The sequence below is a fragment of the Nelumbo nucifera genome, chromosome 7 (genome assembly GCF_055504915.1).
Source record: "Nelumbo nucifera cultivar China Antique chromosome 7, China Antique-T2T, whole genome shotgun sequence".
Lineage (NCBI taxonomy): Eukaryota > Viridiplantae > Streptophyta > Magnoliopsida > Proteales > Nelumbonaceae > Nelumbo > Nelumbo nucifera.
This window is the reverse complement of record NC_142655.1, coordinates 58,808,380-58,824,460: the sequence shown is the minus strand read 5'-3', so window position 1 is coordinate 58,824,460 and position 16,081 is coordinate 58,808,380. Positions and strand designations below refer to the sequence as shown.

General features: G+C 35.4%; 1 protein-coding gene across 1 annotated transcript; it reads right to left on the bottom strand.

Annotated features, from left to right (window-relative positions):
• Positions 1 to 13,654: 13,654 nt before the first annotated feature.
• Positions 13,655 to 15,842, bottom strand: LOC104599768 (organic cation/carnitine transporter 3-like). Its single transcript, XM_010262467.3, has one exon. It carries the CDS (start codon positions 15,404 to 15,406, stop codon positions 13,835 to 13,837), a length of 1,572 nt encoding a protein of 523 aa, XP_010260769.1. The 5' UTR covers positions 15,407 to 15,842; the 3' UTR covers positions 13,655 to 13,834.
• Between the last annotated feature and the right edge of the window lie 239 nt (positions 15,843 to 16,081).

Here is a 16,081-nt window from a genome sequence, read left to right as displayed (position 1 = left end):
TAAAATATAAAATATTAATATATATCTATGGATCAACGAAACTGATCCAACTTAGTCGAGTTGGGAAATTGTTGAACCAAAGCCAACTGGAAATACTAGAATTTGGGTTAGTCAATTTCATTAGTTTGATTAGGACTGGCAATGGGGCGAGGTAGGGATGATGAGCCTCTCCTCATCCCCATCCCCATCCTTGCTAATGGGGCAAAGTTATCCCCATCCCCGTTTCAACGGGGATCCCCACTCCCTATGATTCTTTATAATGTCAACCATTACATTTTTGTTTTTTATTTTATTTAAAAGTAAAAACAAAATAATTAAAATTTACAATCCTATTAGAAAATATTCAAACATATTCAACCATATTTTTTAAAACATTAACATATAGACGTATGTGTACATATATACATATATAAACATATGAGTGTATATACATATATATTAGCGGGGATCGGGGTCACCACGGAGCAGGGAGTGCTTTTCTCGTCCCCGCATTATCCCCACCAATGAAGATGAAAATTTCCCCATCTCCATCCCTATGGAGGGAAAATCATCCCCATCCCTACCCCATTTGGGGCAGATCATCACGGGATCGGGGAAATGGGGTAAATTGTCATCCCTAAGTTTGATAAACAACCCTATCAAAAACTATTTATTGTTATTTTTGTATTATAAAAAAATATTAAACGTTGTATATAAAATATAAATGATTATTAATTATTATATAAAACAATTGTATACTCTTATATGTTTCTATTGTTTATCCTTAACAAATTCTGCGCATCGCATGGGTCCCTCACTAGTAATTTATTAAGATTTGGATCTTCAAATCAAACAATATTTATATCTATAGACGTGATTTCAATCAAAGAGGGGAATAAGGGGAATTCAATGTTTCCTATATATTCATGGTATTTGCCATTGCTGTTAAATAATCTATTCTTAAATAATAATCTATTGTTAAACAGTCTATCAAAAATTATGAAATAATTATTTTAGAAACAATCCATTATTTAACAAATATTAAATAATTTAATAATCTAAAAAAACTAATAAACAATCCATTATTTAATATTTTTTTGTTATTAATACATGTTCAAAATTCAACATTTAGCATAATTTACATTAATAATTGTAACTTAATAAATTTTTACAATAATAATTTATTGATAAAAGATATTACTAACTATTGTAATGTACTAATTTCTATATAATCAATAATAATAGTTAACAATTATCAAATAATTTACGGAAACTCTTTAACTAATAATCCATAATTATTTTTAAATAAGTAATTAAAAATTATGAAATTAATCTATGAAAAAAATATTCTCCAAATCTATTTAAATAATAATCCCTTATTATTCAACTAAATTATTATTAAAAAATCTAGGAAAATTAAATTAGGAAATTAATCTATCAGAAATTGTTTTATAATTATTTAAATAACATTCCGTTGTTATTATTTCAATGAATAATTATTAAATGATTTAGCAAAACTATTAAGTATATCCACACCGATCTAGAACACTTGGTGACTTTAATCATACCTAATTTTACATTAATTAACAACAAATGGTTTACTTTTACTTAAAAGTAATGCGATTTACCATAATTACATTAATTATTATAATTACATTTACTTTGATTAATAGTAAATAATTTACGCTTAAAAAGTAAATAATTTACATTAACTTATTGTTATTGTAAATAATTAATTTACTATATATTACTTCTAATCAATAGCAATTTCAATATTTTTTTGGAAATTATCATAATAAAACGTTGTTATTTATTGTTATTTAATTTACTATTAGTTAAATAGTTAAAGAAAATTATTAGAATTGTAGGGATGGCAATTTTCCCTATAAAACTAGGGTCCTACCTTGCCCCACCATGAACAAGGCAAGTTTTCTCAAATCTTAAACGGGAACGAGGCAGAGATGGGGTGGAGACAAGGAAAATATTTTTGCCCCAAATTAGGGATCGAGTTTGCATATAATTCCCCGAACCATGTGGTAAATTAGTAAAATATTTGTCTGTTTAATATTGATTTTTAAAATATCTCTAAGTTTTCCTCGTATTCTTATAATCCTAGGATCTCATAATTTCATTTATAATATACCCAAATTATTATAAGCCAATTCCTAAAATACATCTAAATTCCCATAATCCTATTTGTAAAATATCCATAAATTAGATTTTTTTTAGTGGTTGCCTCAAGGTGGGGAAAATTTGGGGATTCCCCATCCCTAAAGGGGAATGGGTGCCTCACCCCAAACCCACTTGACCACTAGGATTGAGGAGTAGAGTGTCTTGATTTACGAGGGTGAAGGACAAGGAGGGGTGCCCCATCCCATGCATTGCATGACCCCCTCACTAGTATTCAAATAATTCAAATACTATTACACCAATATTATTGTGAATTATTTTATAGTAAAGTACTCACATTTTGGAAGAAAAAAAGATAAATTAGTGCACTTTTTAAAAAATTTGGAAATTTTAGAAAAAAATTATAAATTTATGAAATTCTTGAAACTTTTGTGTAATTTTCATTCTTAATTATTAAATTTATTTTCTTCAATTAATAACGAAATTATTTATTTATTTTTAGGAATTTATTTTGTAAAACTATAATTTTAACCAATTATCAAACAAATTATTTTCGTTATTAAGATAAATTAGTTTAATTTTGGGAAAAGGGAATTATTGATTCATTTATATTGTAAAATAAAATATAAATTAGTGTGATTTTGGAAATAAATTGTTCCATAATAATTTTCAATAATTGTCTATTTTTGCTATAAATTTTTAATAATTATTGGACATTAAACTATTATTATGTATTAGATATTAGACTATTAATTTAGCTGAAATTAGAACTATTTACGGTTTGGTTCGGTTTGGTTGCAAATTGTTTGACTAACCAAATCTATCCAGTTAGGTTGGGGAGTTGGTCGCTCGAAACTGACTAACCGTTAGTGAGAGCCGACCAACTTGGGTTGTATCGATTTGGTCGGTCGGTTTAAAAGATTTAAACTTAAAAAAAATAAATTTATGTTAAAAAAATTATAGTAGTATTATTAAAAAAATAAATTACAAAAATTTGAATTTATAATATATTTTATATTAATATATATCTATGGTCGGGTTGGTTTACAAATGGCCAAACCAAAATTTATCCAACTTGATCGGGTTGGGAAATTGCTAGGTCGAAGCTAATTGGAAATAGGAGAAAACCAATCAACTCGGGTCAAGTTAGGTTGGGTTGGATGGTTTTGTCGGTCTAATGAACAACCTTAAATCTTCTAATAGTATAACCAAAATAAAATTTCATTATTTACCATAAATTACCAATCATACATAGTGTAAATTATCAACTATATTCTATAAAAATTATTGATTCACAGTTAATAATAAATACTAAAGAACGGTAATTAGTGACTTTTGGTTTAAATAATCATTTCTTTACATAAATGATTGTTTAAATTAAATAACCAATTTTTCAAATTATCAAATTATTGAACAGTAATTACGAAAAAATAATAGAAATTAGTAGAAAAATAACAATAAATACATAAAAAAAATATCATAGCTTAGTAGAAACTATAATCCTTCCCTATGATGGTATCAGTTTATAATATCACAATGGAAAATATACAAAAATTTTCTATTCTTATGTATTTCATTGTTTTGTAATACACGAATTCCCACTAATGTATAGTTAAATAGATAAATACATAGTGCCAACAATGTTCCAACCCTACCGGACACAAACCACCTTCACGTATTTCAACTGACACATCAGAGTAATACAAAAAATCCCAATAATACCCCCCCTTGTTGGGTTGACTTTAAATCAAATTGATCAAGATGCTCAATATTTATTAAATATTCATTAAATTATTTAGTGATTCAATCCGGTAAAGGTAACTTTTCAAGTTTTCATCCCTAATATCGATAAAAGTATAAGCTAATTTTCTTAAAAATATATCAAAATAAGGACAATGTATGTACCGATTCCCAGTCACGATTAAATATACACCGTTTTTCTTTTTTTTTTTTCTTCTTTGAATCAGACTGCATATATACTGTTCATCTTCTTCCCGATCGCAACACCAAGTAGAGACGGCTCTGACCCCTGAGCTCTCTTCCCCATTTTCTCTTTTTCTTTCTTCTCTTCTTCATTCCTACTGTCTCCTTTATCTCTCTTGCCGAACCAAACCACCTGGTCGTCCCTTGTCCATCGTCTACCCTCTCTCGACTCGACGCAGGGGTGGAATCCCAGTGAGAACTCTCCGCCACAACTCCATTTCTCTCATTCATTTTCTCCTTCTTCTTCTTCTCTCTTACCCTCACTCATTCCCTATCTATTCCCCTCCCCATTTTGACCACTGTTAATCGTCTTCTCGACGAGAACATCGACTCCTTAGTAGGAATATTTTATCCACTTTCTCCATTCTCATCATCGGTGAATATCTTTGTTTTTCATTTTCTTTTATTTATTTATTTTTTTTCCTCGTCATTCCATTATTCGATCCGCGAGTCGAGCTAAGCCTGACACGATCATGCGGGCCATGGATTTGAGGTTTTAGGTCCATGGGCTGGCACCGTCCGAACGGCCCATATATATTATTTATATATTTTATATATTTATATAGTATTATATAAATTATAATTATATAATAATATATTAATAAAATAAATATATTTTTTAATTTTATTATACTAATTTATTTAATTATTGTACATATAAGCAATTGTATTTATAAAATTCATATAAAATTATTATTTTTTAAATAAATAGCTATGGCCCGATGCATAGCTCGACTTGACCCAAGGCTCGGCCCTCCCAGCCCGCGGCATGGCACAGCATAACACGGGCCCACATGGATCTGAGCCATAGACCGTATCGGGCCGACCCCCAAAATTTTCACCGGGAGGGCGGCACGGCCGTGGGCCAGCACAGCACAACCCGTAATGGCCCACGGGCCGCCCGCAGGCCGTGCTGTGCCGGCCCGGCACGGCCACCTCAAATTGTTCCTCTGTGTTATTGACCTCCCCAACCATTTACCGATCTCCCTTTGTACCCTATTTCGTTCATTGGTTGAGTAGAGTCGACTACAGCAGTGGAAATCGCGTGAAAAAGTTAAGACCGTCCTTATCATATTCCACGACTCCTACATCGGAAGGCTTGAGCAGAGTGACCTATATTTTCACTCTTAAAAGGCTCACACTACTCGGATTGATTCTTGATCATATTCCACGAAGGCTGTCCCTGTTGGAGGACTAGCAACCCAAAGCAAGAATCAACAACACTAAGCTAAGAGCCTGATTTATTTGATCTTTGACTTTTTTGCAGAGAAAAGAAGTTGAGGATTTAGTGAAGATCATTGGAAGGAGAAGGATAAAGTGAGGGCTTCAAGAGAGATACATAGGTTTCGGGTGAGAAAAAACAAAAGAAGACGATGCAACTTTGCTTAAATTAAAATAAAAAAAAAAAAAGAAAATGAAAAAACAAATAGAGCAAGTAGCGGTAAACAACAGAGAGATACAGAGGGTTGGCAGTGCCTTATTTGATTTTTTCCCCATTCTAATTATTATATAAAAATTATTACTTTTCTTCTTCATTCCTACAGTGTCTTCATGTACATCACCTATTTGTTAGGTTGCACGATTGTCACTAAACTTCCCTCTATAAATAAATCATGTAAGCGAAATACCATATCTAATAGTTTATATCCATTAAATTTTTTTGTAAAAGAGGAGACAAAGTTTGGATTATGCGCCAACCTCTGATTACCCTTCATCTTCAGAATTCAGATCAAGCGGATGGTTATGGTTTAAAGGCCCAAGATAAACACAGATGTATTATAATAGAATCTAAATCTCCTCGAAGCAAAACAGTATCAGTTAGCGTAAGGGTATTTTTGTCTTTATATTTATATTAAGATTGCTGATCTGTAATACTATGTTAGAACCAGTTCTCCTTACTTAAAAGGGTACATATATATTTTCCATTATTTTAATAATAAAAGCACATGTCTGGCCGAATGGGAGTTAGGTTTTTTGACTTCCAGTTTGAACCAGACTTTCTCCTTTTCTCTCTCTCTCTCTCTCTTTCTTCCACCTTCCTACCTCTCTCTACGTGACTGATCTTAGACAAATAGAACTCTAAGGCAGGCCGAATCATAACATGGTATCAGAGCAACTCGAATCTGCCTAGATTTCTGTCTACCTAGATTTCTATTCTCTGCGCACCTAATCTAGGGTTTCCCTTGATTTTCCTGCATTCAACAGGAGATAAGGGAAAGGGCTGAAAAGGAGTGATCGCCCTCTCCCCTTGGAGGTTTCTATGCCTCCAGTCGTGTCTTGTGTGGTCGATTGCTGTGGTTTCTAAGAAGCCCTCCCCTGATCGATGAAGAGAAGAGGGCCGATCTGTGTGGTGCAGTGGTTGTCTTGTGTGGACTGATTTTCTGCTCGTGTAGTTGTTCCTTCAGTGATAAAGTAAGAGATTTCTATGCATGATTTCTGTTATGGATCAAATATGAAGTATGTTTCAGATCATATGCTGGGGTTTCAGACAGTAGCGTGCTAGGGTTTACGTTGTTTTTGTGTATTTCGAAGAAAGAGTTGCGATCATATAGTGGTGAGATTTCAAGTAGCCGTAGGAGTAGGGTTTGTGGTGTAAAGAGCACATTATTCAGCAACAACAAGTGCTGAAATCAGTGTAACAAGTGTGATCTAGTCGTGTGCAGTGTGCACAATTCAGTGATAATAGAATTCAGCAAGTGTGCAGAATCGGTGATAACAGAATGGGAGATAACAGTGATTGTAAACCTAATGTGATGGTGCTTATAGACTACTTGAATGTTCAGATGACCTCCATTAAACTAAATGGAGAGAATTATGTGCCTTGGGCTAAATCCGTCGAAGTCTTTTTGAAGGCAAAGAAGAAGGTAAAACACATAAGAGAGGAGAAACCCTCCATTGACTCTCACGAGTAAGAAGACCGGGAGCAAGAGGATGCTCAGATCGTCACACGGTTATGGAATAGTATGGAACCCAGGATTAGTGTAAATTTCATGTTTCTTGACACTACCAAAGATGTGTGGGACCATGCGAAGATATTGTATTCGGGTCAAGACAATACAACCAGAGTGTATCAGCTGTATCAGGAGTACTTTAATCTGCAACAGGGTAATTAGAGTCTTGAGGAGTATTATACCAGTATGAGAAACATACGTAATGAGTTGGATGTCTATCACCCTCTCACTTCTAATGTCAAAATTCAACAACAACAACAGAGAAAACAGCTTGATGTGACTCGATTTTTTGTGGGACTGAAATCTGAATATGAACCAATGCAGGCTCAGATACTAGGAGGATCAGCTCTCCCTTCTTTAGAAGAGGTATTTGCTCGACTCCAGAGGACTTCTATCGGATCTTCTGAGAACTCTAATATCTCATATAGATTTTCCTTTGCTGTGTCGAGAGGCCGTGGTGCTAGAGGTGGAGCTCAGGGAGCTCAGTCTGGCTATGGTGGTAGTAGTGGTACGGTGTACGGCCGAAGTGGCAATGGTGAGTCTACTTATAATCGTGGTGGTGGTCATACTAGGGGCAGAGATTCAGGGGGAGCCCGTGGTAAAGGATGTGGCTCAGGCCCGAGGAGGTGCACTCATTGTGGTATGGATGGATATACCATTAACTATTGTTATGATCTACATGGTCCACCCTCAACCTGGGCCAATCATGTTGTGACTAGTGACACAAGTTCCATCTCTAGACAGGAGAATCGTTTATCTAATCAGATACCTCCTACATCCACAGATGGTCCCGTGAAGGAAATGGTGAGTGTTCCCCTTGATGAATATGAGAGGTTTATCCAATCCACATCACAGCAGAACAAGGCTACTTTCGCTCACTCAGGTATGGCTTGTTTGGCATCCACACCCAATACTAGGCTAAGCAGTGATATGGGTGAATTGTTTGAAGGCCCTGGCAGATACCGACGACTTGTAGGTAAACTAAACTACCCAACCATTACTAGGCCAGACATCTCATTTGTGGTTAGTGTGGTAAGTCAGTTCATGCAGAAACCTCTGATTCCTCATTGGAATGCAGTTTTGAGAATTGTGAGGTATTTAAAAGGGGCTCCAAGTCGCGGATTGATATACAAAAGTGGCAAAAAACTTGAAATAGAAGGGTATTCTGATGTTGACTGGGCCGGTTCTATGTCTGATAGGCGGTCTACCACAGGCTATTGCACTTTCCTGGGGCTAACCTGGTGACATGGAAAAGTAAGAAGCAGACAGTCGTGGTAAGAAGTAGTGCAGAAGCAGAATATAGGGCTATGGCGCATACTGCTTGTGAGTTAGTGTGGCTAAGGAACCTTCTACAGGAAGTAGGGTACAACATCAATACTCCAATGAAGCTCTATTGTGACAATCAGGCTGCAGTTCATATTTCTTCTAATCCAGTGTTTCATGAAAGAACCAACCACATTGAGGTTGACTGTCACTTTGTGAGGGAGAAGGTGCTGAGTGGAGAGCTAGACACAGCAAACGTTAATACAGGAAACCAGTGGGCAGACTTATTTACAAAAGGATTGAGTCGGGGAAGAGTGGACTACATATGTAACAAGCTGGGATTATATGATATATACTCACCAGCTTGAGGGGGAGTGTTTGCGTAGGGGTATTTCTGTCTTTATACTTCTATTAAGGTTGTTGATCTGTAATATTATGTTAGAACCAGTGCTCCTTACTTAAATAAGGGCACATATGTCTTTTCCATTATTTTAATAATAAAAGCACATGTCTGGCCGAATGGGAGTTAGGTTTTTTGACTTCTAGTTAAAACCAGACTTTCTCCTTTTCTCTCTCTCTCTTTCTTCCACTTTTCTACCTCTCTCTATGTGACTGATCTCAGACAAATTGAACTCCAAGGCAAGCCGAATCATAACAGTATCCAACATCACATTAAGGAATATCTCTAGAATATTTATGTGAAATTAATGGGAGATGTTCCCAATGTGTGACAAGATTCTCATGATTTAAAGGTATGCGCAGAGTTTTTACTTGTAAGGAATCCTGTCACATTATAATAATTTAATAGAAATTGTTTATTTTTTAATAGAAGATGTCAAAAGGGATGATTCCAAGAGGCATTTAAAACTAGTGCTTTCAAAATCGTTGCAGAGTTTTTGCTTGTAAGTAATCCTGTCACATTATAATAATTTAATAGAAATTGTTTTTTTTTAATAGAAGATGTCAAAAGGGATGATTCCGAGAGGCATCTAAAAGTAATGTTTCCAAATTGTTGTTGAATGTTGATCGAGGTTGATGAACCATTTGAACCATTACTGATGTCAATTCCAGTCCAGGTTTACTCTAAACCCAAGAATTGGTCAAACCATTGACTTGGTCAAAGACCTATCAACTAATTACAGCTTCTTCAGAAAGTTCAGAGGAAGTTTAAACAATTTACCCTAAAAATTAAAGGTGTCAGTTTCATAGTCAGAATCAGAATCGAAATCGGAATGGCTTACTTCCATAGTCTGATTGGTCCAGAATTGAATGAAAATGAGAAATTGAATTAGTAGGAATGGGATTTTGTTCTCAAGGGAGAGGCAGAGAAAAGCCATTCCAAGAGGAATGAGAATAGAATTTCAATTCCACCCAACCAAACAATTGGAATTAAAATAACCTATATTGATTCCAATTTCAGACCCCTATTCCCACAAACCAAACAGGGTCTAAGATTTGAATCCGGCTATCTTCTTGGATGTAAACATCCCATCAAGGCTCAGAAAATTGATGTCCCTCAATCTTGAAAATGCATCAACTTAAACCCAAAAGGTAAATATATTCCCAATCCATTTATATTTGGAAAGCGTACAAATATGTAAGGTTCAAAACTCCAAAGTATCAACATGTATTGGCTCGTATCAGCCGATACATATCATGTTGGGAGCACCCTAATACGCCCCTACATTGGATGTATCGGGTTTCTGACCGGTTTCATGGGGTGGAAGAGCCTTAAACCGCCCCCTGAACCGGTTTTGAAAAAAATTAAAAAAAAAGGACCGATATTGCCCGATAAACCCCTACCGACGTATCAGGCGTATCAATATTTAGAACCTTGCAAATATGTAGAGTGCTAGCGACACTCAGGCTCAGTTTGGAAAGAGTATAAATACAAATACATAAACTGCAAAATCTTATGTTTTTTATGTATTCGCATTGTATATATTTGTATTTATATTCTTTCCAAACTAAGCTTAAAAAATATATATTTTAAAATGTTCAATTTTTAAAAGTCTGTTTAGTTTATTGTGAGAGTCAAAATTGAAATCCTTTGGAATCGGAATCAGAATGGTTTATTCCCATAATCATCTGGAAAGAGATTTCATTCCGAAGGGAGGGGGAAGAGAATAACCATTCCACGGGGAATGGGAATAGAATTCAAATTCTACCCAACCAAATACTTAGAATAGTCTATTCCAATTCCGATTCCAAACTCCTATTTCCACAAACCAAATGGGGCCTAAAGAAATAGGATGGAAAGACCATTGTTATCCACATCATATGTTCCTTTGCATATTAATCTATGCTACTATAAAAAGTACGAATAGGGTCTAAGACTTTGGATTTTTTTTTACTAAAATACCCCTTTTTTGAAATAGGGTCCCTATTTATTATGAGGGCAGAAAGTGTAATTTGAATACTATTATTCATTGCATTCAATTCCCTCTCATTAAATTTCATTTAAGGTATTAATTCTCATTCACCCTCATTTAACCATACATTTAAGGCATTTTTGTTTCTTTTAATTACTAAAAACAGTACTTTTATGTGGTGGTAAGAAATTAAACAATTTTGGGTCAAATAGGCCAACCCTAATAACAAATTAAAACTTGATAAAATGCAAAAAAAATATAGAAATTAAGGTACATGTCTAAGATATCTAGAATTTTTTTGAACTAAAATACCCTTTTTTGAAATAGGGTCCCTATCCATTATGAGGGCAGAGAAAGTAATTTAAATACTATTATTCATTGCATTCAATTCTCTCTCATTAAATTCCATTCAAGGTATTAACTCTCATTCACCCTCATTTAACCATACATTTAAGGCATTTTTGTTTCTTTTAATTACTAAATTTCACTAACTAAATCCATACATAAATAATTCTAATAACATAAAAACTTGTACTTTTGAAATTGACTTGGAAAAACAGTATTTTTATGTGGTGGTAAGAAATTAAGCAATTTTGGGTCAAATAGGCCAACCCATGTTGCATTGTTGCCACAATTAAATAAAAAAATTAAAACTTGATAAAGTGCAAAAAATATAGAAATTAAAGAAAAAATTTGGAACATCTTTAATATCACATATTCATCATATTAGACAAGAATAAGTATGATAAATAAGAAATACTTTAATTAATGATGAAAATGGAATATAAAATTAAAACCAATTGCAAATAAAATTATTTTCATACTCTCTCTCTTTAAGTCTCATATCTATGGTATATTCTCTCCTTAAATTCTATATTTAAGAAATATTTTTCTCATCATTAAATTATATTAATTAAATCCACAACATTGATTTAATAATATAAAAATAAATATTTTGAAAAATAAATTGAAAATGAAACCATTTTCTTCCCTCCCAATGGTGGGTAAGCAATTCAATGATTTTGGTCAAATGGGTTAACTAATAATGTCATAATAAAATAATAAAAAATCAAAATAAATAATCTATAAAAATACAAAAAAAGGAATTGAGCATATCTATAATATTATATATTCATTATATTAAATAAAATTAAGTATGAAATGTAAGAAATATTTTTATTAACAATGAATAATAAATATTTAAAAAAGATAAAACACAAAAAATGAAAAATATACAATTTTATCAAAAATATTTGGGGACATTTCTAATGTAATATATTCATCATATTGAATAAAAAATTTATTAAAATAAAAAATATTTTTATTTATGATGAAAATAGAATACAAAATTAAATAATAATAATAATAGTAATAATGGTAATAATAATAATTGTCGTTGTAATTTAAAATTTCAACACAAACATCCATATTTACTAGTATTATCAACGAAATCAAAGGCCTTTGATGTCTTGTTATGGCCCACCTTGAATAAGATGAAGAAACGTATTTGGTGGTAACGCTGCAATACACTAATGACCTTGAATAAGATGTAGTAGCAAAAAGTTAATCATTTCTTCAATTCTAGTCAATTCTAGTCTCTAGTGGAATTGGAGATACTTAGGAAAAGAATAAAACAGAAAATTTCACTTTAGTACTCTGAATTTTTTGGGGTAGTACCAAGTTAATACCCCGAACTTTTGAACATATCATTAACCAATTTTCAATTATTTGTTAAAAATATCAAAATTATCCTTCAAAAGAAGATAATGTGCATTGTCTTATATCCATGGTTCAAAGTATCGATACGTCTCTGCATTCTATACTTAAAAATACACGAAAATACATTTTTTTTAGTTTTTTTAATTTTGGTTTTTTGAGAATTAAAAATGGATTTTTTTATTAAAAAAGGGTGCACAAAAGAGATACATACATCCGATCGGTTTTTTGAACCTTGCTTCCACCTTGATATTTTTTTAAAATTATTTTATTCTACAAATATATCCTTATCCTTATCAGTTCTAATCCAAAAAAGGGAATACACCCAAAATTTATCCTTATCAGTTCTAATCCAAAAAAGGGAATACAGCCTCCAGCTGGATTCAGATATAAATCTAAACCGGAATGAGAATACTGAAATGGGATTTCATCCTCAATGGAGGAGGAGGGATGGTCATTCCCTTAAATGGGGGGTTATATCCATTGTACTTGAGCCTAGAGCTGCAAACGGATCGGATTCACTAGAGGGATTAAATGCAATGAGATTTTTGTTCTTGGAATGACCCATTTCGATTAGAGACCTCTATCAAAATAGATTTTTCCTATCACTTGAAAAATTAAGGGGTTGTTTGTCTAAAGGATTTCATTATTAATTGTCTCAGACAATATTAATTCCAAATCTATTTGTACATAGAAAACCAAAACCACAGCAGCAATATCTTATGGTTTTTGAGAAAGAAGAAATGATAAGAGAAACTGATTTGCCAATACCACTTTCGGTCTTACCCTCCCAACCGATTTGGTAATTCACTTTGAAATTTTTCATTTTTTAGGCTGATCAGTTCCTCGAAGATTTTCGTGTATGGGGTGATTTTCAAATTCAAGGGATTTGGTCGGAAAATTTTTTGAGGGGGATTGCAGTCCAAAAATCCCTAGGTTGCAAAAGGACTGATTGAATATGAGACCCAAATTTGATCCGTTAATATTTGGATTATAATACCTAAATTTGATAATGTTAATATTTGGATTATAATCAAATCTCATTTATATCAGATTTAGATCAGGATTTGGATCAGTTTCAATATTAAATATCATTAGTAAATTAATATAAAATGATAAAAATATTAACCATTAATAGTAATTATTAGCCATGTTTGTCTCGTTCTACATATTGAATATTGGAAATGCAAATTTCGAATCCCAAAAATAGATGTAAAAATTACCACCTTTCTCCTACCTGACCTATAAAAAAATTCTTAATAGAGCTGAAACAAAAATTCTTATGTTTTGGAAAGACATTATAATTGGGTGCATCTCAGCTTTTCATTTTCTTTATAGGCGTTACCATTCGTCCCATCCGCACCACCGTTGGATTGGATACCGACTTACATCAATCATCAATCGAGTAAATGAATACAAGGCAATTGGATTCGTTTGAATTCAAACATCATCACCACCGTTAGATGCTATTATCTCCTTGTACTCCTGTTCATCCATCGTATCACAAAGGGTCCCACCTCTGGTCTCCGGCAAGCAAACCACGAACAAACCACAACACCCGATTACCAACCCAAACACCCCGTAAGATAAAAACCCATCTTTCCTCCCGGCGGCCACCAACACCGGACTGAACACCCCGCCGAACACCAACGCCTGCCTAACCATCGATAATGCCGAGTTCCTCACACACGTCGGGAACAATTCCAGCGTATATATCAGCAACACGCTGAATGCCGTGCACGCGCTAAAGAAGCTCACCAGCTCTACCGCCACCTGCAATACCTGCCGTGACTCACCCACCACCACGCACATTATACTACAAATCCCGCTTATAATCGTGAACACCAGCAGCGAACTTCTCCTGTTCAATTTTCCGATAAGAAAGAACGTCAGCAACGACGACGGCAGCTCTGATAAGGCGTTGAAGGTGACGCTCAAGTAGAGATTGAAGGCCAGGTTTCCGACCCCCAAAGGCATCCCGTAGTACACCATTCCGATGCCGAAACCGACGGTCATCACTGCCATTAACCGTCGAAAGGCCCACTTTTTCTCCACCAATGCCTTGATAGCAGAGTAGAGATTGCCGTCGAACGTCTCCGGTACGATGGATATGCCGGAGAAGCTCACGCTTAACCTGAAGCTACTTTGATTCCTTGTGGTTATGGTTCTTAACGTCTCTATCGCTTCGTCTTTGCGTCCTTTCACCAGGAGCCATCTTGGTGATTCGCGCACTGCGAAGTGGATAATTATACAGTAAAAGATGGCTGGCACGGACGTCCACAGATAGAGGGTCCTCCATGAAGACTCTCGGTTGATGTAAGCCATGATCGGTAACGACAAGAAACCGAATGTGAATAACAAGAATCCGATGACACCCACCTCACCTCGCCATCGTTTTCCAACGATTTCTGTCGAGAGGACAAGCGCACAAGTTCCGATCGTAGCGCGACCGAACCCGCTAACGAATCTCAAGGCGGCGTAGACCCAAATGTTGGGAGAAAAGGCCGTTAAAGTAGAAGTTACGGACATCATCAGGCATGAGAGGACGAGCATATTTTTGCGACCGAGAGACGAATCAGCCAATGTGGCGAGAACGAGTCCACCAGCGAGGCAGCCCACAAAGAATGACGACGCCGGTAACCCGGCGATGACGGGGCCGGCGCAGGCGAGGTTCCATTCCGACAGGACGGATGTCCGTGACGGCTTATCCCAAGCCCATGCATCCTTGGGAAGTAAGCAGAGGTTGGCGGAAGAGTTGCAGGAGGGGTCGTCGGGGCGAGAGCAGTGCCAGGTGGGCTCGGCGTCGGTGAAGACGCTGATGAAGGTCTGCTGGGCGTCGAAGACCCACGCGAGGGAGACCAGGACGGCTTGCAGGAGCTGAGCCCACCCGAAACTTCCTATACACCGTTCGATGGTGTCGTCTAGAGAGGGAACTTGCTTCGCGAGTCGTGGGGTTTCTGGTTCAGCTTCCGAGTTGGATCGAGAGAGAAGCGGCGTTGTTGAATCGGCCATCGATTGTTGAGATTTGATATTTGAGTGATATAATAAATACACATATACTACGGCCACTGTGTTGAGTTGAGCAAGCAGAAAGCGTGGAGGGATTCGGTTTTATAGTGCACCGCTGGCTACATCGAGGGGCGAGGAGTGTTAGAGTGAGAGTGTGAGACCGACCGAATGATGTCAATCTGAGGTGGCCACATTACTGGGTCCCACGTTATATGTAGGTTTTGATTTATGGTGGAACCAAGACAAGGAGAAAGACGTGTCCAGTCCATACTCGGATAATCCATATGCGAGTTGGAGTTGTACACTGCATTCATTAAAGATTCAAAGATTCCCACTTTTGAACTCAAAATCGTGGTCACAGAATTGAAAATAGAGATAAAAAAGATGGCCTCACATGAAGCAAAGCCATCTGATGATAATCCGGATTTGCATCTCTAACAGATTGTATTTCGGTGTAGTGTAATAAATTACAACATGTAATAGGAAAGTAATTTTATATGGATTGAGGTTGCACGAATGCATGTGGAAGAAAGGAGGATGAGGGGCATCACCGCATCAGGCAAGGATGTTCTAGTATAGTTGTTGGAGATGCGGCCATCGGACAGAGAAGATCTCTCCGGACACTGGAAACTGCCCATGGTATTGAGCTGTTGGAATGTTCTAGTATAGTTGTTTTCT